The following is a 21,177-nucleotide window of genomic DNA, read 5'->3' as shown; positions in this document are numbered from 1 at the left end:
TGTTGGCAAAATTTTATTAAAGCTATTTACTACGAGTTGATGAATTACCATTAACCCAGTTACATAGTAATTAATCAAGATTAATTATGAAACTACTGAGAACCAAACCAAAACCAAACCACCAAGGTAACCCCAAGAGGCACCTCCCTCGTCGGAAGGAGACAACCCCACTAATCAAAAGGAGGATCTGGGCCGCTCATGACCGTGAGCACGGCTAGTATACCAGTTTTACACTCTGCAGAGGTTGCACATCTTTACCCACAAGTCGTGAGCTACGCCAGTTGCTCATCACACTTCCTTAGGTGAGATGACTAGCAAACTCACTACGAGGCCGTTACAAAGGACACGTTGGTAAGGTGTAACCGCTAAGGATTCAGTCAATGCAACGATGGGGCCCACCTCGAGGGGGTACAAGACAACACAGACCAGCCTCGTAGCGTAGGGACCATTGAAGCTCGACTCCCCTCTTGCCCCGCAGGTAAGTTACTCCCGAACCAAAATGGCCTAATTAGTAAGCCAAGACCGTCCCATTCCAGTCTTGTGGTAGCGCTGTTGTCCCAGGTTGTCGCTCTATGAACCGGTCCTTATGGAGAGTGGCCAACCCAGCAGTAAGCACCGTGCTGGCCCCCTAAACCATGTTTCTAACAAAAACCAATTTTAACGAGACGTGAGCCACTCAAGCCACACAGAGGGCCACTCTCAGATTTAAGTTCAAGTAAACCATTAATCAAATTAATTAAAAAGGCCAGAGTGTGTTATAGCGCAGCAACCTAGCACAACTACCCAAAATGCAACCCAAAGGTATATATAAAGGATATAAAGTGTCTAGGAAAGTCCTTATAGGCATACAGTATTAAAATGCAGTATGAAATTGTATTTAAAAGTGATAGGTTGTTCATGTTATACTTGCCTTCCTCGTACTGCTCCTGCTGCTGCTCAAAGTGCTCGGAAGACGGCTGCTCCGGGTACTGGTACTGGGGCTCCTCAGATGGATCAACGTCTACTCACGAACACATGGCCAAAATAAAGCACAATAATAAGCATACAAGCAAACACTAATAAAACTAAGAAACAGTACATCAATACATAAAAACAGCAAGAAAAACTAAGCTAAAACTATTCTACGCGTTACAACGATCGCGTGGATATAAAGAACGCTTAAAACGGAGCTAAAATGCATAATCTAGGCTAAAAACAAGGTTCAGGGGCTTATCTGCGAGAAAAACTAAGTTCCAGGGGGTTTTCTGCAAAAACCGAGGACTAAAACGTAAATAACCATTAAATCTAAGGGCTAAAGTGCAAAACTAATAGCTCTGGATGGCGGGTACTAATACCGGAAAGTGCAGGGGCCTACGTGAATAAAACAGGACTAAACTGGAAATAGTTTTGAACTAGCCAGGAGCGCGGGTTGAATCAGGGAAAGGGCAGGGGCTCTTTAACAAAACTTCCAGGCCGAACCGGTATGCACGGATTAGGGCCGTTGGATCTAGATCTAGTGGCTCAGATCTGAGGGAGACTCGATCTAATCAGGGACGCTTGTTTCGGATCGGGTGGCTAGGATCTGTTTGAGCGTGATATGGGCGGCGCGGGTGACCGGAGTTCTTCCCCCGCGGCGGCGCAGCGCGGAAGCTCGCCGGAGTTCGCCCATCTGGCGCTCCAGGGCTCGGTTTGGCATGCGGTTTAGCCCGGGAGCATGCCCGTGGCATGAGTAAGCCACTGGGGCACTCGGCGGGGCGCTGCGGGGTACGGTGAGGGGCGCGCGGCGGTGGGGGCGGCTCGGCGCGACAGAGCCCGCCGGCGCGCGGCTCGCTGGGGCCTAGAGGGTGCCACGGCTACTACAACTTAGAGTAAGAGAACGGCGGGGACTAGGGGAGCTCACCGAGCTTGGAAACGGGCGGAGACACGACGCAGAGGGGACCGGCGACGAGGCCCGGGCGGCGGCGCTCAGACGGGGTCGGAGACGGGTCGAAGCAAAGGGGCCTCTGGACGTCTGGGCGGCGCGGCTCGATGCGGGGTGTGCCTGCGAGGTTGGAAGGTGGGTCAGGGCGGGCCAATGGTCACCGGGGCGAGTAATTCCGGTGAATCCAGAGATTACCGGAATTGGGGCTTGGGCGCGATTCCGAGGAAGCTCGGGTCGATTCTTCGATCAGGTGGCTCGGCGAGCTTTTGGACGTCGAGGCGGGGTGGTTGCGGTGGTTTGCGAGACCGGGGAGGTGGTGGCATGGCCGGTCTGCGGCGGCGCAAGGGCTCTGCGGTGATGGCGTGGCGGAGTGGCGTGCTAGAGTTAGCGGGGCGGCGCTGTGATGTGGGGATGGGGAAAAGAGGGTCGCAAGGGCCAAATATAGGAGGGGTCCGGGGATCTCGGCGGGGCGCAGCGGGATAAGGATCCCGGAGAACTCGCCGGTGATCTCGGCCGCGGCGTTGCGCTGCAGGGAGAAAGGAAAGGGAAGGGGAGCCGCTGACGTGTGGGGCCGCTCGGTCAAACTCAGCGGTGACGGAAAACGCGGCTGACGCGCGGGCCCCGGTGGCAGGCAGACGGGGCGGGCGAGCTGGGCTCGAGCGTGGGGCGAGTGGGGTTGTGGGCCGAGGCGCGGTGGAAGTGGCCGAGAGCGCGCATGGGCCGAGCGCGGGGAGGCGGGTGGAGCCGGGCCGAGTTGGGCTGGGCCGTTTGGGTTGGAGGAGGAGGTTGGACGGGCCGGGCTGTTTTCTGGGTTTTTGGGCTGGTTTTCCTTTTCTAATTCTAACTCTATTTCCTATTTCTATTTCAAACAAAGTTTGGATTCAAATAAAAATTTGAATTCAAACCACACTCAAACAATTAAAACTATGCACCAGCATGAATGCAACACAAAAATTTAAACCTATGATAAATTTTAATTACTTAAGGAACAAAATTTCAGATTAAATGCAAGTCTAACACAATAAACCTTAGAAAAATAAATACAGTCAATTAAATTTATTAATAAATGCTGGAATTTAAATTAGGGTGTTACACACGCCCACATTTATGAAAAGGGTTTCATGGATAACTATACTCTTTGTACCAAGCACGGTGAACCGGGAGTTGTGATGCTAGATGGTGAAGAAGATAATGATCATAATATTGCAGACTGGGCTCATCTATATAAAGCAGGAGCCTTTGAAGATGAACCCATGGACGATGCTGAAGAAATGGACGAGGCTGGAGAAAATGCAGCAGAAGACCAACCACCTGATGAATTAGGTCAGATTCTAGTGGATTCACAAAGAGACTGTGAAACTTTAAAGAAGTCAAAGAAGTTTGAGAATATGTTGGAGGATCACAAAAAATTATTGTATCCAAATTGCAAGCAGGGGCTTAAAAAGTTGGGTACCACACTTGAAATGCTACAGTGGAAGGCAGCTAATGATGTCACCGATAAGGGATTTGAGGAGCTACTTGGAATCGTAAAGAACATGCTTCCAGAGGGAAATGAACTGCCCTCTACAACATACGAAGCAAAGAAGGTTGTTTACCCTCTTGGATTGGAGGTACAAAAAATTCACGCATGTCCTAACGATTGTATTCTCTATCGAGGCGAAGAATATGAGAAACTGGATGCTTGTCCTGTCTGTGATGCAAAACGGTACAAGGTCAGGCAAAATGATCCTGGTGAGGTCGACGGGGAGCCTGTCAAGAAAAAAGTTCCCGCAAAGGTGATGTGGTATTTCCCAGTAATACCACGTTTGAAGCACTTTTTCAGAAATAAATCCAATGCTAAATTGATGCGGTGGCACAAAGAAGAGCGTAAGCAGGATCAGATGCTGAGACACCCTGCGGATGGGTCCCAGTGGAGAAACGTGGATAGAGATTTCCCAGATTTTGATAACGACCCAAGGAACATAAGGTTCGGTTTAAGTACGGACGGAATGAATCCATTCGGCGAGTGGGGCAGCAGTCACAGTACATGGCCTGTGACCCTCTGTATGTTCAATCTTCCTTCTTGGCTATGCATGAAGTGGAAGTACATGATGATGCCGGTGCTTATCCAAGGCCCAAAACAACCGGGCAATGATATTGACATGTACCTAAGACCGTTGGTTGATGAACTTTTGCTACTGTGGAAGGAGGAAGGTGTACGTGTTTGGGACGAGTACAAACTGGATAATTTTGACCTGCGAGCATTGCTTTTTGTTACCATCAATGATTGGCCTGCACTTAGCAATCTGTCCGGACAGTCGAATAAGGAATACCAGGCATGCACTCTTTGTCTAGAAGAAACCGATAGCTTGTATTTAAAAAATTGTAGGAAGGTCGTGTACATGGGTCATCGTCGATTCCTTCCCCTCAATCACCCCTTAAGAAGAAAAGGAAAACATTTCAAAGGGGAACCAGAAACTCATGCTAAGCCTATATTCCGAAACGGGAAGCGTGTTTTCTTGATGGCGAAGGATGTCCATGTCGTGTTTGTAAAGGGCCGTGGAAGCAAACAAGTTCCGAATGATGAAAACGGACATGCCCCAATGTGGAAGAAGAAGTCCATACTATGGGAGCTCCCATATTGGGATTTCCAGGAGGTCCGCAACGCAATCGATGTGATGAACTTGACAAAGAAACTTTGCGTGAACCTGCTAGGATTCCTTGGTACGTATGGGCAGTCAAAAGATACACTAGAAGCAAGACGTGATTTGAAAGAAACAAAACAACGAGAAGACCTACGTCCCGAGAAGAGAGAAAATGGACAGCACTACTTACGTCCTGCTAGCTACACTCTTAGCAAAGAGGAGAAGGAAAGCATGTTTGATTGCTTGAACAGTATGAAGGTACCGTCCGGTTACTCCTCAAATATGCAGGGAAGAATTAATATGAAAGAGAAAAAGTTCACAAACCTAAAGCCTCATGATTGCCACGTTTTGATGACCCAATTGCTTCAAGTCGCATTGAGGGGTATTCTACCAGAAAATGTAAGATTAGCAGTGGTGAAGCTATGTGCCTTTCTTAATGAAATTTCACAGAAGGCAATCGATCCAAATAAGCTCACAAGGCTACATAATGATGTGGTCCAATATCTTGTCAGTTTTGAGATGGTCTTTCCACCATCGTTCTTTAATATTATGACCCACCTCCTGGTTCATATTGTGAAAGAGATAAACATTTTAGGCCCTGTATTCCTACATAATATGTTCCCTTTCGAGAGATACATGGTAGTCTTAAAGAAGTACGTTCGGAATCGTTCTCGGCCAGAAGGATGTATCGCCAAGGGCTATGGAACAGAGGAGGTCATTGAGTTTTGTGTTGATTTCATTGATGAACTTAGTCTGATTGGGGTCCCCATGTCACGCTATGATGGGCGATTGGAAGGAAAGGGCACGCTAGGTAAGAAATCTAATATGCACATCCCTTAAAGTGAAATCCGCAAAGCAAATTTCACCATTCTACAGAATTCATCCCTCGTGGCCCCATATATGGATGACCACATCAATATTGTCCGATATGAAAACATAGGGAAGTCTGATGCATGGATTACATGTCATCACATAGATAGCTTTGTGGTGTGATGACGTTTTGATGTCATAGAGGAAGTACCAAGGATACGAGATCAATGGATATACGTTTTACACAAGAGCCCAAGATGAAAAGAGCACGAACCAAAATAGTGGTGTGCGTATTGATGCAATAGGCCATGATGGAAATAAGGACAGCTACTTTGGTGTCATAGAGGAAATATGGGAGCTTGACTATGGCCCCTTGAAGATTCCTTTGTTTCAATGCCAATGGGTGAACCGAGCAGGTGGCGGTGTAACGATAGACCGGTATGGAATGACAATAGTGGACTTCAAAAAGATTGGATATAAAGACGAACCATTCGTCCTCGCCAAGGATGTGACGCAGGTTTTCTATGTGAAGGACATGGCAAGCAAACCTAAGAAAAATCAAGGCAAGTCCGACAACGAGCCAAAACGCCACATAGTTCTTCCAGGAAAAAGAAAAATCGTTGGAGTTGAAGACATTTCGGACAAGTCAGAAGACTTTGATCAGTTTTACGACCGTCCTCCATTCTCTGTCGATGTTGACCCTAGCATCCTGTTGTCCAAAGAGGACGCTCCTTACTTACGCCTCGATCATGATCAAGGGACATTCGTAAAAAGAAAGATTGTCAACATTCCATTAAACAATGATGTGTAATCATTATGTTATACTTTCATGTTCATGTAACCAAGTGATTGATGTAATATATGGTGTATGAAATAACTTATATTTTAATTTTTATGCATTTATATAATAGTTTGCACAGAAAACACAATTGAAACAGATATAAAAAAATTTAGACTCAATATGATAAATTAATTAAGTGCATACTCAATGTGATAAACATAATTAAAACAGAAAATCTATTTAATTAAGTGCATGCACATATATGATAAAATACCCCAAAAAACAGAAAATCTATTTAATTAACATGTATGAAATAACTGAGATTTAAATTTTTTATGCATTTATATAATAGTTTGCACAGAAAACACAATTGAAATAGATATAAAAAAATTTGGACTCAATATGATAAATTAAGTGCATACACATTAAATATATCCAACATAGTGACCTATAATACAGAAATATAATTTTGCATGGTGAAAACAACATATATTTGTATTTATAATTAATTTATTATGAATAAACAACATGTAAAACACTCAAAAAGAAAACATAAGAGCTATCTAATTAGCTGTTTAGTACCGGGCCGTGGCTATGCCCGATACTAAAGAGCTACGTGAAAATTTTCCCGCCAGATGGGGCAGGTTAGTACCGGTCGATGCCCTTGACCGGTACTAAATGTGGCCATTTAGTTCCGGGCCGTGGCTACGCCCGGTACTAATCTGCGCTGGCGCCAGTTTAGTACCGGGCGTAGCCGCGGCCCGGTACTAAAGTGGCACCCCTATATATATAACATAGCCCCGGCCGTTCCCCCTCACCTTCAACTCTCGCCTCCGCCCAGATCGATTTCGCCGCCGCTGCTGCCGCCGGTCGCCACTCCGCCTCCGCCCCGCCGCCGCGCCGCACCTCCGTCTCCGCGTCGACGCCCCGTCGCACATCTACCTCCTCCACCGCGACGCCGGGCCCTCTCCTCCTCGGAAGCGGGCGCCCCCGATCTCCACGCCGGCCGCCGGCGCCTTCTTGCGCGCGCACGCCGCCGTTCGCCGCCACGCGGCTCCCGACCCTCTCCGCCTCCGGCTCCTGCACTGCCCCGGGCCGTCCGCAGCACCACCTCCGCGCCGCCGCCTCCAGCACCGCCGCCTCGAACGCCGCCGCCGCTACTGCCGCCGTCGGCATTGTGAGAACTGGGGCTGACGTCAGCACGAGTACGTGCTGACGTCAGCAAAGCTATTTAATTGTTAGAAATTTGTAGAAAATTGATGAAATTTGTTCAAATCGATGGAATGTCTATAGATATTTATGAACTTTGTGAACATTTGTTAAAATCGACGAAATTTGTGAACTTTTGTACAAATTTGTGAACATTTATAGAAAATGATGAATTGCATCGAACATTTGTGAAAATTTGTGAACATTAGTAAAAATTTATAGAAAATAGTACGAACGGTTACAATATTTTTCATGTAAAAAATTATAGTAAATTTGTCGAACATTTGTAGATATTTATACAAATGAAGTAAATAGTGGAAATTATAGATATTTTTTCAAATTATAGTAAATTTTTTAGAAAATTTGTAGATATTTGTAAAAATTTGGTAGATATATACGTACAAATAATAAAAATAGTCGGAAAATGTTAGGAATTGATACGCAATAGTGAAAATTGTAGAAATTTTAGAAAATTCGTAGAAAATTATAGATATTTGTGCAAATTGTACTAAATTTGTTGAAATTTGTAAAAAATGTATGGAAAATTATAGAAAATGTAGAGGAATTATGGAAAATTATGGAAAATGTGGAGAAATTATGGAAAATTTTGGAAAATGTATGGAAAATTATGAAAAATGTATGGAAAATGTAGAGAAATTATGGAAAATCTATGAAAAATTATTGGTTAGGTATATTGTACAAAAATCTTCATGTCTTTACAACTTTATTGAAGTTATATTGCTTAGGTTGAATTCAAGGCACATTTTATAAAATTCCAGGGCACATTTTATATAAGATGTATATGATGTAAATTTTAGAAATTTTGATCTTGTATACGTTGTACGGCTTTATTGAAGGTGCACTTGTAAATTTGTTATACATTATCAATTAGTACAAAATTGCATATCAAACATATGTTGATTCACATAGGAAACGAAATGGAACCCTTTCACCGTGATGATGACGAGGCCTTTCTTGCGGACATAATTGGTACGGGCACGCACCACAACGAAGAGGATGTGCCGAGAACGATGGCAGCCAATACCTTAATGATACTGGCGATGGCGATGATAACCAGACAGAACAAACGACTGTGCAAGATGATAGCGCTGAGGTATATACAATTCGTGCTTATATATATAAACATACGCATTAATTCTGTATGTAATTATAATGCATACTAAATACACATTTTTTTAGGCATTCGGATCGACTAGGAAACCAAAACAGAAACGAGGGTCGAAGAAAATCATGGAGGGGCACACTATTATCACTTCATTGCATCCTGACGGTGAACCAAAGTCTCCGAAGGGTGTGCAGACGACGGTGGTGAATCAATGTGGATGTTATGTTAGGGACCACATTCCCATTAGCTTCAAGCTTTGGAAGAAAAGTAAAGCCACAGATATCGATGCTAACGTCGTTCCCGAGACCGAGAAAGAAATGTTATGGGCAGATGTCAAACAGCCCAAGCCAAGGAGAATGCGAGCAAAAAGAAGCACTTCCATCATCTTGGGCAAGGAGGATATGCATCGGCGATTCCGAAATGGCAGAAGATGGAAGATGATCTCATTGCTAGAGGAATTGTACCGGCGACTTTCAACTGGCCATTGCGAGCAAAACATTACTTCTACGCTCATGGAGGCTCATTGAATATGGAAGATGGGTCGTTCGTCACTAGCGATGCCATAAGGGAAGCGGCCGACAGGCTTGATGTGACACTAAAGGCCGTGTCCGAAGGCAGCTTCAAGTCAGACAGAGAGAAAGACAAGCTGACGTATGCTCTTGGCACACCGGAACACATAGGACGTGTGCGAGGCATGGGCGTAGTTCCATGGAAGCATGGCTTCAGTGTCGACATAGAGACGTATCGAAGCCGACAGAGAAGAAAGGCTGAAGTAGCAGAGAAGGTGCGTGCCCTAGAAGAACGGGTTTCTTCGATCGAAGGTGCACTTACAGCTAGCCAACAGCAGCCACCAGAAGCTAGATCAACGGCTCAACTGGAGACTAGCCCCGTCGGCTCGCAGCGTCGTAGCAGCGTTGCTTCAACGGAACACCCAGCCACAGATCGAGAGGAAACTGTTGCGGAACATTACCCCGTGGATGACATCGCCGTGAGGACCCCCTGTGAGCTTCTATTTCTGCTAAGGAAAAAACTGAAAGTAGTCGCTCACGGGGTTGCTGAAGTCCCTGTTCAAGGAGGGACAATCCATGGCATGACGATTCTAGAAGGATATGCTAGAGTCATGGTTGACCGTGTCGAGAAAGGATGGGAAGACCTCGACCTCGAGATCCCTAGAGGCGATGGAGAAGAGGAACTAGGACAGGCCCTCCACACTTGGATCTGTTAGAAAAAACAGTACATAAAAATTGCAGGAAGGGATCCTAGCCCGTCTCCGAGGTCACCGCCAGCTGCTCAAGGGTCTCCGAGGCCCAGTGTGGATCCACCGTCACCGCCCGCAGCCCAGGACCCCAGCATTAGTCCATCGCGTCACCGGCCGCTTCCGGGGAGCCTAGTGTTAGTCCGCCTCCGCCATCTCCTCGCCCCGCAAAGAAGAAGAAATCTGCTTGGGTGCCGCCACCGCCACCTCTAAGATATAAGAAGACCCAAGAACGAAAGAAGAAAGAGAAGCCCACGCCAGAGAAGTCAGGTTACGAAATGACTCCAGAGGAATTGGATACTTGGGTGCAAGAAGACGTGCGCAAGCAGTTGAAGCCAAAGAAGCCTCCGCCAAAGGAACCAGTGGATCCGGCAGCAAAGAAATTCTATCTATCCATGATGTGCCAACCAAAGCCTCCACTGATGTCGGACTACGACCGCTCGATTACAAAATCATGGGAGAAGAAGAGTAATCGGAGGTACAACCAAGTCCCCCAGCTCGGTGAACAACCCAAACAAAGCGTACCCCCTCTAGTAGTGCTTTCAAAAGAGGATGAAGCTACTGCTGAGTTTGTCAAGGAAACAAACCTCACAAAAGCTCAGCTCCTAGGTCAGGAAAAAATCCTGGTTCACCAAAGGGCAGGAAGAAAGCCATTTGTACTGGGGGAACCTCTGATGTGGCCAGAGTTGATTGACACCCTACCAACAAGAATGTGTGAGTTACATCAGTGGTACTTGAAAGCATGTGCAGAGGGGTATATAATGCTAGCTGCTCAAATTAAACATACCCATTTCTATCGGGGAATGGATGACATTTGGATTGATTTTGACCATTTTTGGTTTCTATTCCATCAAGACGCCCTAGACAAGTCTCTCGTCAGTGTATGGTCTATGTAAATGTTTTCTGTCATTCCCTCCTTTTATTTGTAATCGTGCGGGATGAAAATGCAAGAATGCCGGAAGAGCGGGATTTACAACGTTGGCTTCATAGATCCGAATATTATACATGAGGAGTGTGTACACCAATATCCTAATCGGACCGAGAATAATTTAGTCATGTCCTTGGAAGGGCAGCACGATCGCACATTCATTCTGTAGCCGTACAACTTCAAGTGAGTCCTTTCACTTTTTGAGTCACTTCAACTAGCCAATAAGTGTATATATCTAACATTTCTTGTATCCATATGTATGTATCAACAGTTTTCACTGGATCCTACTTGTGATCGAAATCGATCGGTCCCGAGTTACTGTGTGGTACTCCTTGAATAAGCCACCAGAATTATATCAAAATCTCGTAGACATCATGCAAAGGGCATGGTCTCGGTTCCTCAAAACAAAATTAGGAGTCGCGTCAACACCGACTGAGCTTGAATTCAACTATAACAAGCCGATACGAATATCGCACATCTACTTTCATTTATTCAAACAGAATGAATATTTCATAACATGTATATATGTATATATGTATATAGTGTTTGAGACAGAAACAAGGAACCAACCTCTGCGAATACTACGTATGTGAGCACATGCACTTTTTTTTGCAGAGATAACAAGAGGGTGACACAAGAAAACTTCGAAGTATGTATAACATTAGTAACAATTTCTTGTATCTAATTCCATGCAGGTACTAAATTAAACTATTGGTGTTTATTTGTTGTTGACAGATTTGGAGACCGAAAGAAAACCTCATCGAACCGGAAAGAATCAGGGCAATTCAAGAAGCACTCTGTGGATTCCTGTTGGATGAGGTGATAAATCCAAAAGGTGAATTTCATTCCGATCTAAGGATAAGTGTGGCTCGAGCTGATAAACTCAACAAACACCGCAAGAAGGATGCCGGTGCCGATGACGATGCAGATGATTAGAATTATTGAAGAATTTGTCGGAAAAAACTTATGAGAATTCATACTTGTAAATATTATTGTCTTTTATCCATGTATGTATATAATTTATAACATTTCTTTTATCCATGTATGTATATAATTTTTTATTTGCTTTGCTCCATATACAAATACGAATTCTAGATACGAGTACGAGTACGAATACACAAACCGCTGCGAGTACGACTACTAATACTAATTAATTGAAATTGAAAGGAAAAGAGAACAAATATAAAGCATCAAAAAGAAAAAAAATCATTTAGTACCAGTTGGTATTACCAACCGGTACTAAACTGCTCGGCCTAGCTGCTGGCGTGGCCAGCAGTTTAGTACCGGGCCAGCTGACCAGTACTAAGTGCGCGTGCACTTAGTACTGGAGGAGTGGTACCTGTCGGGAAACCGGTACAAACCGGGGGTTCCCAACCGGTACTAATGAGAGATTTTCTAGCAGTGACATTAGTGCCGGTCAGAGGAGCCAGCATTAACGTGTGCCATGTTAGTGCCGGCCACAGGGACCGGCACTGAGACGTTTTGTGACCAGCAATGATAAGATTTCCTCTAGCAGTGTTTCATAGATTAGGAAGATTTAATATGAAATTGATAATATAGATATTCAAATCCTGCATGAAAAGTAATCATGAAAAATTCATAATGTGTTTTTCTTGCATAGAGAATCATATTATAATAAGTCATACTGCAAAATTGGAAGTTAAATTTCCACTTGTACAAAGAGAAATAAAAAATAGAAATTTGGACCATATTATGAGCGAATAAAATGAATTTGTGGGAGTAAAATTAACTTTTTCCAAAAAAAACCCGAAACATCATCGGGTCACATACACTACTAGAAAACAGTCCTTCGGTCCAAGCTAAAAGTACCCGCTGTCATTTCAACCGGTACTGATGTTCGCATCAGTACCGGTTGAAATGGCAGCTGGTACTTTTAGCTTGGACCAATGGCTCGAGGTGGCTGGCGTGAACATTTGGTACCGGGTTACAGAACAACCCAGTGCCAATGGCTAAGAATCAACACCAGTTATTGCCATAGCCCGGGACCAATGAAGGGAGGATGTTTTAGTACCGGTTGAAACAAGCACCCGGTACCAAAACGTAAGAATCAGCACCAGTTGAAACAAGCACCGGTACCAAAGATCGCCGGCCTCTCCCTCAGATATTTTAAGTCCGCTACCACCGGCTCCTCTCTCTCATCTCTCTTACCCTCTCATTTCTCTACCTCTCATCTCTCTTCTCTTGTCTCTGGAGCACGCCGCCGTGGGCAGCTGGACGCAGCTGAGGAAGGGGCGTAGTTCAGGAGAGAGGATTTGAGGAGTGATGTTGGCTGAGGAGGCTGCCGCTACCGCGACCGAGGTCCCAGCCGCCGCCGAGGAGGCGGAGGCCAAGCCCGCCAAGGCCAAGAAGGCGCCCAAGGAGAAGAAGGAGAAGAAGCCCGCCACGGCGAGGAAGCCGCTCGCCCACCCGCCGTATGCCGAGGTGACCAAGCGTCTCCTGGATTCGATTTCTTTTTTTTATGTGATTTTTTATTCACGAGCTATACTCAATCTTTTGGCAAACTTTTTTTTTGGATCTGTTAATCCTTAAGGTTACGCTTTTGTAGCTCGAGTTTCATTTCAAATTGTTGTGATTTGAGGAAGTAATTTGGATTTGAAGTTTTGTGGATCCTCTCGTTTTCCCCTTTTCTTCCTTCGGTTCTTGCGTAGGGAAGAGACAGCCGAGCGAGCGGGAGCACACGTGGCTCGAGGCAAAGCACGCGCAGCGCGTTGGCCAGCAGCTCGCGCAAGTACGTGGAGGAGAAGCACGGCGCGAAGCTGCTGCCCAACTTCCGCAAGCTGCTGGCCGGGCAGCTCAAGAAGCTCGCGGCCGCGGGGAAGCTGACCCGTGTGAAGAACTCGTTCAAGCTGGCCGCCGCCGGACGGGAGCTTACAGTGGGTTTTTTTCTCCTTTTTCCTTATTTTTCAGAAATAGATATGCATGTGGGATTGTATGGTGGATCTATCTTGTAAACAATTCTTTGGATGATTTGTGGAATCTATGAGTATTTTGTCGATCGATTTAATATCTTGTGAACGATTCTTTGGAGCATGTGGTTGATTGGAGTATTTTGTATCGATCGATTTAATATCTTGTGAACGATTCTTTGAAAGATACTACTAGTGAAGGATGCGAGAGAAACAAGAAATGATGCTAGGAATGCCATGAACTCATTGGTACCGGTTGGTCTTTCCAACCGGTACCAATGAATGCCTAAGGCACTGGGTGAAAAACCCGGTGTCCTAGACCGAGGCCAATGGTCTCGGTTTGGGGGTACCGGTTATAAAACCGGTGCCTAAGCACCTCTTCAACTGGTTCTGAAGGCTTATTTTCTAGTAGTGATAGCAACGAGAGTCGAGAGGGCCCATGTGAGCATCTCTAAAGGGTCACATATGTACTGTATATGAAAGGGAGAGTTAGACCGGAAGTTTGGGATAATGTCCTCTGGTGGGGTTATGTGTGCGTGAAAGAATTATTACTCCCTTCGTTCCAAAATGTAGGTCGTTTTGGTTTTTTTAGATTCATAATATTTGCTATGCATCTAAATATTATATATGTCTAGGTACATAGCAAAATATATGAATCTAGAAAAGTCAAAATGATCTATATTTTGGAACGGAGGGAGTAGATGTTAAAGATTTAGTACAACGTTGAAAATTGGTGATAGGGAAATATATATACTGTATAAAGTAGGATGTTTTTACATAGCACGCGAGTCTTTTGACTTGAGTTTGGTTCAATCTTTGGTTAGTGGTTATGGAGCTTTCATAGACCTTGTGAATTTGATAAGGAAATATCCTATCAAATGTACGAGTTTTAATTTATTGTCTTGGGATTAACAACAATATTTCTGTCCCCGTGCACAAACTAAGAAAAGATTATAAAGCGAGACAACTTGAAAGATAAGTTATAATAGAGGTTGTTTATTACATCGTTAAACTTGTGTCAAAATTACAGATCTACACATGAGACAGACCGTAGCACAAATGTACTTTGTCAAAATATATATTTATGTATTTCCTTTTTGGACCGACTTGGCCAGAAAATAGTTCTTCATTAAGCTTCTTTTCACACGTATATATAAGAAGCTTAAGATAGACCACGCAAATACATGTGGACGAGTTAACTCGGCTTATTCAAACGCGACCACTATACAGTGGCCCAAAATGACGGTATATTATATATATATATATATATATATATATATATATATATATATATATATATATATATATATATATATATATATATATATATATATATAGGTTTGTTGTGAGGCGCTTGTGGTAGGTAGCAGGCTGCAGCCTGCAGATCCGTGAATGGTGAATTGGTGCCCACTCGTCACCGATCAGCAGGCGGCACGGCGGAAGCCCATGGCGCCGCCGGCGACATTGTAGAGCACCTCGTACGTCTGCAGCTGGACGTTGCCGATGACCCCCCAGGCCCGGTCGTCGGTGCCGGGGGCGAAGGCGAGGCAGTCGTTGTAGAGGATCCCCGACGGATCGAGCTCGACGGCGGCGCCGTGGTCGAACACCAGCGTGATGGTGGGCAGCGCGACGCGGCGCACCCCGGTGAGGTCGTAGCAGGTGTCGAGCTGCTGCTTGGGCGGCGCCGCCCGGTACATCCCCATCCTGGCCCGGAAGGCGGCGCGCAGCGCGGCGTACGCCGTGGGCGGGAGGCGCGTGATCACCGAGCGCGTGTCGACGACGGAGCCCGGCGCGAACACCGCCGGCGGCACGGCGAGGGCCTGGCCGGCGACGACGATGGCCCGGAGGCGGACGAGGTAGAGCATCGGCGCCTGCGGGACGGCGAACATGGGCGTGTGGGCGTACCGGGTGGCAGCGACCCTGGGCACGCCGAGGACGAAGAAGCCGCTGTAGCTCGCCGTCCGCGGGAGGCAGTAGGAGAAGACGCCGCCGTAGGTGAGCCGGGTCTGCGACGCCAGCGACTGCGCGCCGCGGCCGAGCGCCATGATCCCGGCGGTGTCGTTGGGGAAGTGGCCCTGCACGGCGTGGCTGCACCCGAACTGGAACCCGCCGATGACGGAGGTGGGGTTGAGGCGGAGCACGTCGGAGATGTAGGTGCCCATGGTGGAGCGCCCGTCGGGGTACAGGACGCGGTACTGGCACTGCCGGGACCCGGCGGCGCAGCCGTTGCCGTAGGGGCCGAGCTGCCGGCAGACGGGGGAGCCGCAGGCGAAGGGCGCGTACGTCGACGACTGCGAGGGGTCGTAGATGGTGTCCGTCTGAGGGTGGCACTGCGGCATGGGGCAGGGGGCGCACTGCACCCACGCCACGTCGCTCGCCGTGTCCAGCACCATCGTCTGCTTCACGCCCGGCACTCGCTGCCCGCCGCCGCCGCCGCCACCGCCCGCCGTCGGTTCGATGACGGACACCGCCTCCGAGCCCTAGTTGCATTGCATCATCATCAAACAGTGTATATATATATAATATATATATAAATGCATGTATGTGTTCTAGCTTGCCTCTGACGTGGGGCTACTGTCTTGGCCAACGTTGGGTTGAATGGTGGGAGCGTGCTCCGACTGGCCGCTCTTGCAGTCCGACTCCGGCAGGTCGCTGCCGTTGTCGTCCTGCGGGGTGCTGCCGGCGAGCTTCCTCTGGATGTAGCCCGCGCGGCGCTGGTCCTGAAGCAGCACGTCGTCCGCCACCGGCGACCGCCAGCTTCCCGCCGCCGAGCACGGGCCGTAGGAGTGGCTCAGCGGCACCCAGCCGCTGCCGGTAAGGTTCCCCGGCGCATCCACTGCAGCAACGCAAGCACGATTATATATATATATATATATATATATATATATATATATATATATATATATATATATATATATATATATATATATATATATAGAGTAACAAACAAAATAATTTGCACATGTGGACACACATGTCACAATCACATACGACGACATACCCCTGAGGCCTTGGCACACCGGCTTCGGCTTGAGCGAGCTCGTGGCCACGACGACGTAGTCGTCCGCCGCCGTGGCGCCGCCGTTGAGAGAGGCGGCGGAGCTACACAGACACAGGCATAAGAGGCCGAGAGGAAGGAGAAGAAACCAGACCGCTGGTCGAGCCATCATTGCTAGCTGATCGATCGACCTGCCCTCTGCTGCTGCTTCCCCAAACAGTGGAGAGTGCTGGATGCTTGCACTGGTGACGCTGCCAAGCTGCTGCACATATATATAAGCGATCGATCGACCCGAGCAGCCGGGCTCAGCTCACTCCGATCCATTGATTGTTGGAGAAGACGGGTACCTACTACAGCTGGCGCGGGAACTTTTGCTTTATCGAGTTTGTTTACGTGCTCTCGATATCATGCGAACCATACGCCGCGGCCAGAGAAGCTCATTATTCATCCGCACGCAATGAACTAGATGCTGAAACCTACGAGCATATATAAGTGGTGAGGAAATAAGGATGTTGCATTTTGACCACGCACATACGATAGTAAATAGTGTGTAGTTGATTCTTCGAATAAATCAATCTATGTAAATACGAGCAACCGCTTGAAACTTCACGAGCGAGAAATCTTACTATGATTCTAATCGAATAAATAATAACAGTTTTTCGCGAGATAAGATTAATAGTAATTGAGACATATATAAGGCGTAGCTAGAAAATGGTGCCAAATATGTGGGACCCACACCGCGGCAGTTAGTACCGGGCGCACTTTGGTCCGGTACAAACGTGCATATTTAATATCGGGCCAAAGCTACAGCAACCCTTGGAACCTTTTAGTACCGGCTGAATCCACCAGCCGGCACTAAAGTGCGCCACGACAGCCGAGCGCAACGGCTAGGTGACCACTTAGTACCGGCTGGAGCTATCAGCCGGTACTAAATGGAGCCGAGCACATTTAGCACCGGCTGGTGGCTTCAGCCGGTACTAAATAGTGACTTCTAGTGCCGGCTGGAGCCACCAGCCGGTACTAACGTGTCCATTATAAATCAGCTTGCCTTCTTCCTCCTCGAGCCCGAGCCAACCATTTGACCGAGCTCGGGCTTTCTTCCCATGGCGTGTTAGAGAGGAGGTGTGCCCCATTTTCTCAAGTTTTGTGGGGACTTTACTCATCCAAGCACACCAAAGGTTTGCAATTTCATCCTCTCTTGTTTGACGGTCTTCATTATTTGTTTCATGCTCCATAGTTAGAGAAATTTGTGATTTTTAAAAGTAGTGAGAATGAGCATGATTTCTTTGATTTATTCATGGATTTGAGATGTATAGAACCTATTACTTGAATTTGGAGAAGGTCTATTGGCTAGGTTGAATGTGGATAATTTATAGTGATTTTTTTCAATTAATTTCAAGTGGCATGATTATTAGTTTGGTAGTTTTTATGCTTTTAGTTAGATTATTTTGACACTCTAATGATGAGTAGGTGCTTCCCCATTAGTTTTATGGCATTAGTTTTATTGTTTAATTAATTTTGTTTAGTGCTTCAACTGACATTAGTAATTAATGTTTACTTCTTAATGAGACTTTTACGTCGATTATTTTGGAGATGATATCAATGCCTGTGATAATATTATATGATGATCTTGAGCTATGTGGTACTAGGAGTGTATTGTTTGTGTCATTTAGATATGCTTCTCATGGTTGTCATGAAACCATGGGACACGTCCATGCCCAAGCAAATCTCGGTTGTGATGATTTGATGGTTGGGCTGGGCGTGTCCCATGGTTTCTTGCCATTCGTGAACCCATTTTTGTTTAGTACCTGCGATGCTCCTTATACTACAAGCTCAAGGTCAAATGGAAGGCAACATATCTGAGGCAACTAATTGTTTGATTTTTTTTGTTGAGATGTTAGTAATTTAGATACAAATTAGTGATGATTTAGTTGTATTTGAGTAATTTATTCATGGTTTTTACATTTATTTGTAATTAGTATTTACTTCATGACGAGACATAATGGGATGTAATTAATATTTACTTTTTAGAAATGCCTTTGCAACATGATGCCTTTGAGCGTCGAGCTGCGGCTCGGGTGGCGGTACGCAATCAATTGGAGCGCACCCGTCATTTGCTTGAGTTCCACCCTGCAGAGCGTGTTGGTCTTGTTAGCGGTCGTATTCTTCGTTTGATTAAGAAAGCATTTCATATATTCTCCCTTGGCAAAGAAAGCCGTAAATTTCATCGTGAATTTAACATCGAGTTGTATGATACTAATGATAATCGTGAGTTGATGGCTAGATATAATGCAAGACGTGAAGCGTCGGGGCTGGCGGAATATGACCGTTCTGTGTCAAGACTTCGCGAGGCAGTTCACGAGGCATTGGTCAAAAGATCTCATGATGAGTAGTTTGTATTAGGTAGCCGGCATTTAGTTTAATCTATATTTTATTTTGGACCTTCTAATTTATTATGTTGTGTACTTTAAGCATGTTATGTAATGGATGTATGGACCTTTTACATTTGAATGTTTAATTCGCAGAAATGCCTTTGCAACATTATGAATGCTTAATTATGTAAATTTTATAGTGTGAAATTTGCCAATTTATTGTAGAACGATGGACCGACAATGGATGTACGGCGACAGGTGCACCATGACGTGGATTAATAGTCTAAAGTCTTTTCTTGATGCGGCGGAGGCCCACAAGTCATCAAAAGGTTTCATGTGTTGTCCATGCCACACTTGCCAAAATAAGAAGGAATACTCTAACAGGCACACACTACATGCCCACATTTATTAAAAGGGTTTCATGGATAACTATACGCTTTGGATCAAGCACGGTGAACCTGGAGTTCTGATGCAAGAAGGTGAAGAAGATGATGATGACAACAACATTGCAGACTGAGCTCACTTATATGAAGCAGGTGCCTTTGAAGATGAACCAATGGACGAGACTGAAGCAAATTTTGCAGAAGATCAACCACCTGATGAACTTGGTCAGGTTTTAGTCGATGGACAGAGAGACAGTGAAACTTTGAAGGAGTCAAAGAAGTTTGAGATTATGTTGGAGGATCACAAAAAATTATTATACCCAAATTGCAAGCAGGGGCTTAAAAAGTTGGGTACCACACTAGAAATGCTGCAATGGAAGGCTGCCAATGGTGTTAGTGATAAGGGATTTGAGGAGCTACTAGGTATTGTAAAGAACATGCTTCCAGAGGGGAACGATATGCCCTCTACAACATACGAAGCAAAAAATATTGTTTGCCCTCTTGGATTGGAGGTACAGAAAATTCACGCTGGTCCTAACGATTGTATTCTCTATCGAGGCGAAGAATATGAGAAACTGGATGCTTGTCCTATCTGTGATGCAAAATGGTACAAGATCAGGCAAAATGATCCTAGTGGGATCGACGGGGAGCCCATTAAGAAAAAAGTTCCCGCTAAGGTGATGTTTTCCAGTAATACCACGTTTGAAGCTCTTTTTCAGAAACAAATCCAATGCTAAATTGATGCGGTGGCACAAAGAAGAGCGCAAGCAAGATCAGATGCTGAGACACCCTGCGGATGGGTCCCTATGGAGAAACGTGGATAGAGAATTCCCAGATTTTGATAACGACTCAAGGAACATAAGGTTCGGTTTAAGTATAGATGGAATGAATCCATTCGGCGAGTGGGACAGCAGTCACAGTACATGGCCTGTGACCCTCTGTATGTTCAACTTTCCTTCTTGGCTATGCATGAAGCGGAAGTTGATGATGATGCCGGTGCTTATCCAAGGCCCAAAACAACTTGGCAATGATATTGACGTGTACCTAAGACTGTTGGTTGATGAACTTTTGCTGCTGTGGAAGGAGGAAGGTGTACGTGTTTGGGATGAGTACAAACAGGAGAATTTTGATCTGCGAGCATTGCTTTTCATTACCATCAACGATTGGCCTGCACTTAGTAATCTATCCGGACAGTCGAATAAGGGTTACCAGGCATACACTCGTTGTCTAGAAAAAACCGTCAGCTTGTATCTAAAAAATTGTAGGAAGGTCGTGTACATGGGTCATCGTCAATTCCTTCCCCTCAACCAACCCTTGAGAAGAAAAGGAAAACATTTCAAAGGGAACCAGAAACTCGCGCTAAGCCTACGTTCCGAAATGGAAAGCATGTTTTCTCGATGGTGAAGGATGTCCATGTCATGTTTGGAAAGGGCCGTGGAAGCTAACAAGTTCGGAATGATGAAAACGGTCATGCCCCAATGTGGAAGAATGTAACACCCTAATTTAAATTTCAGCATTTATCAATAAATTTAAATGGCTTTATTTAATTTTCTAAGGTTTATTGTGTTAGACTTGCATTTAATCTAATTTTTGTTCTATAAGTAACTAAAATTTGACTAAGTTTAAAAATTTTGTTGTTGCATTCATGCTGGTGCATAGTTTTAATTATTTGAGTGTGGTTTGAATTCAAATTTGTGTTTGAATTCAAACTTTATTTGATTTAGAAATAGAAAAGTGATAGGAAATAGAATTAGAAAAGGAAAGAGGTTTGGATCAGTGAACCCAAAACCCGGCCCAAACCCTCTTCGCAGCCCAACCCGCACCCCTCTCTCCCTTCCCTGCAGGCAGCCCACTCCTTCTCCCT

At 45.6% G+C, this 21,177-nt stretch overlaps 2 protein-coding genes across 2 annotated transcripts; one reads left to right on the top strand and one right to left on the bottom strand.

The window, feature by feature from the left end:
• The first annotated feature begins 12,916 nt into the window (after positions 1-12,916).
• Positions 12,917-14,602, top strand: LOC120701025 (histone H1-like). The gene is made up of 3 exons (XM_039985198.1): positions 12,917-13,075; positions 13,303-13,527; positions 14,591-14,602. The coding sequence occupies exons 1-3, from the start codon at positions 12,917-12,919 to the stop codon at positions 14,600-14,602; spliced, it is 396 nt and encodes a 131-aa protein (XP_039841132.1).
• Positions 14,603-14,901: 299 nt separating this feature from the next.
• LOC120699543 (aspartyl protease family protein At5g10770-like) lies at positions 14,902-16,812 on the bottom strand. Its single transcript, XM_039983544.1, has 3 exons — positions 16,562-16,812; positions 16,119-16,396; positions 14,902-16,040 (listed from the first exon to the last, which is right to left on the bottom strand). Exons 1-3 carry the CDS (start codon positions 16,728-16,730, stop codon positions 14,982-14,984), a joined length of 1,506 nt encoding a protein of 501 aa, XP_039839478.1. The 5' UTR covers positions 16,731-16,812; the 3' UTR covers positions 14,902-14,981.
• Between the last annotated feature and the right edge of the window lie 4,365 nt (positions 16,813-21,177).

Source organism: Panicum virgatum, chromosome 3K (assembly GCF_016808335.1).
Source record: "Panicum virgatum strain AP13 chromosome 3K, P.virgatum_v5, whole genome shotgun sequence".
Classification (NCBI taxonomy): Eukaryota; Viridiplantae; Streptophyta; class Magnoliopsida; order Poales; family Poaceae; genus Panicum; species Panicum virgatum.
This window is presented reverse-complemented; position numbering and strand designations above follow the sequence as displayed.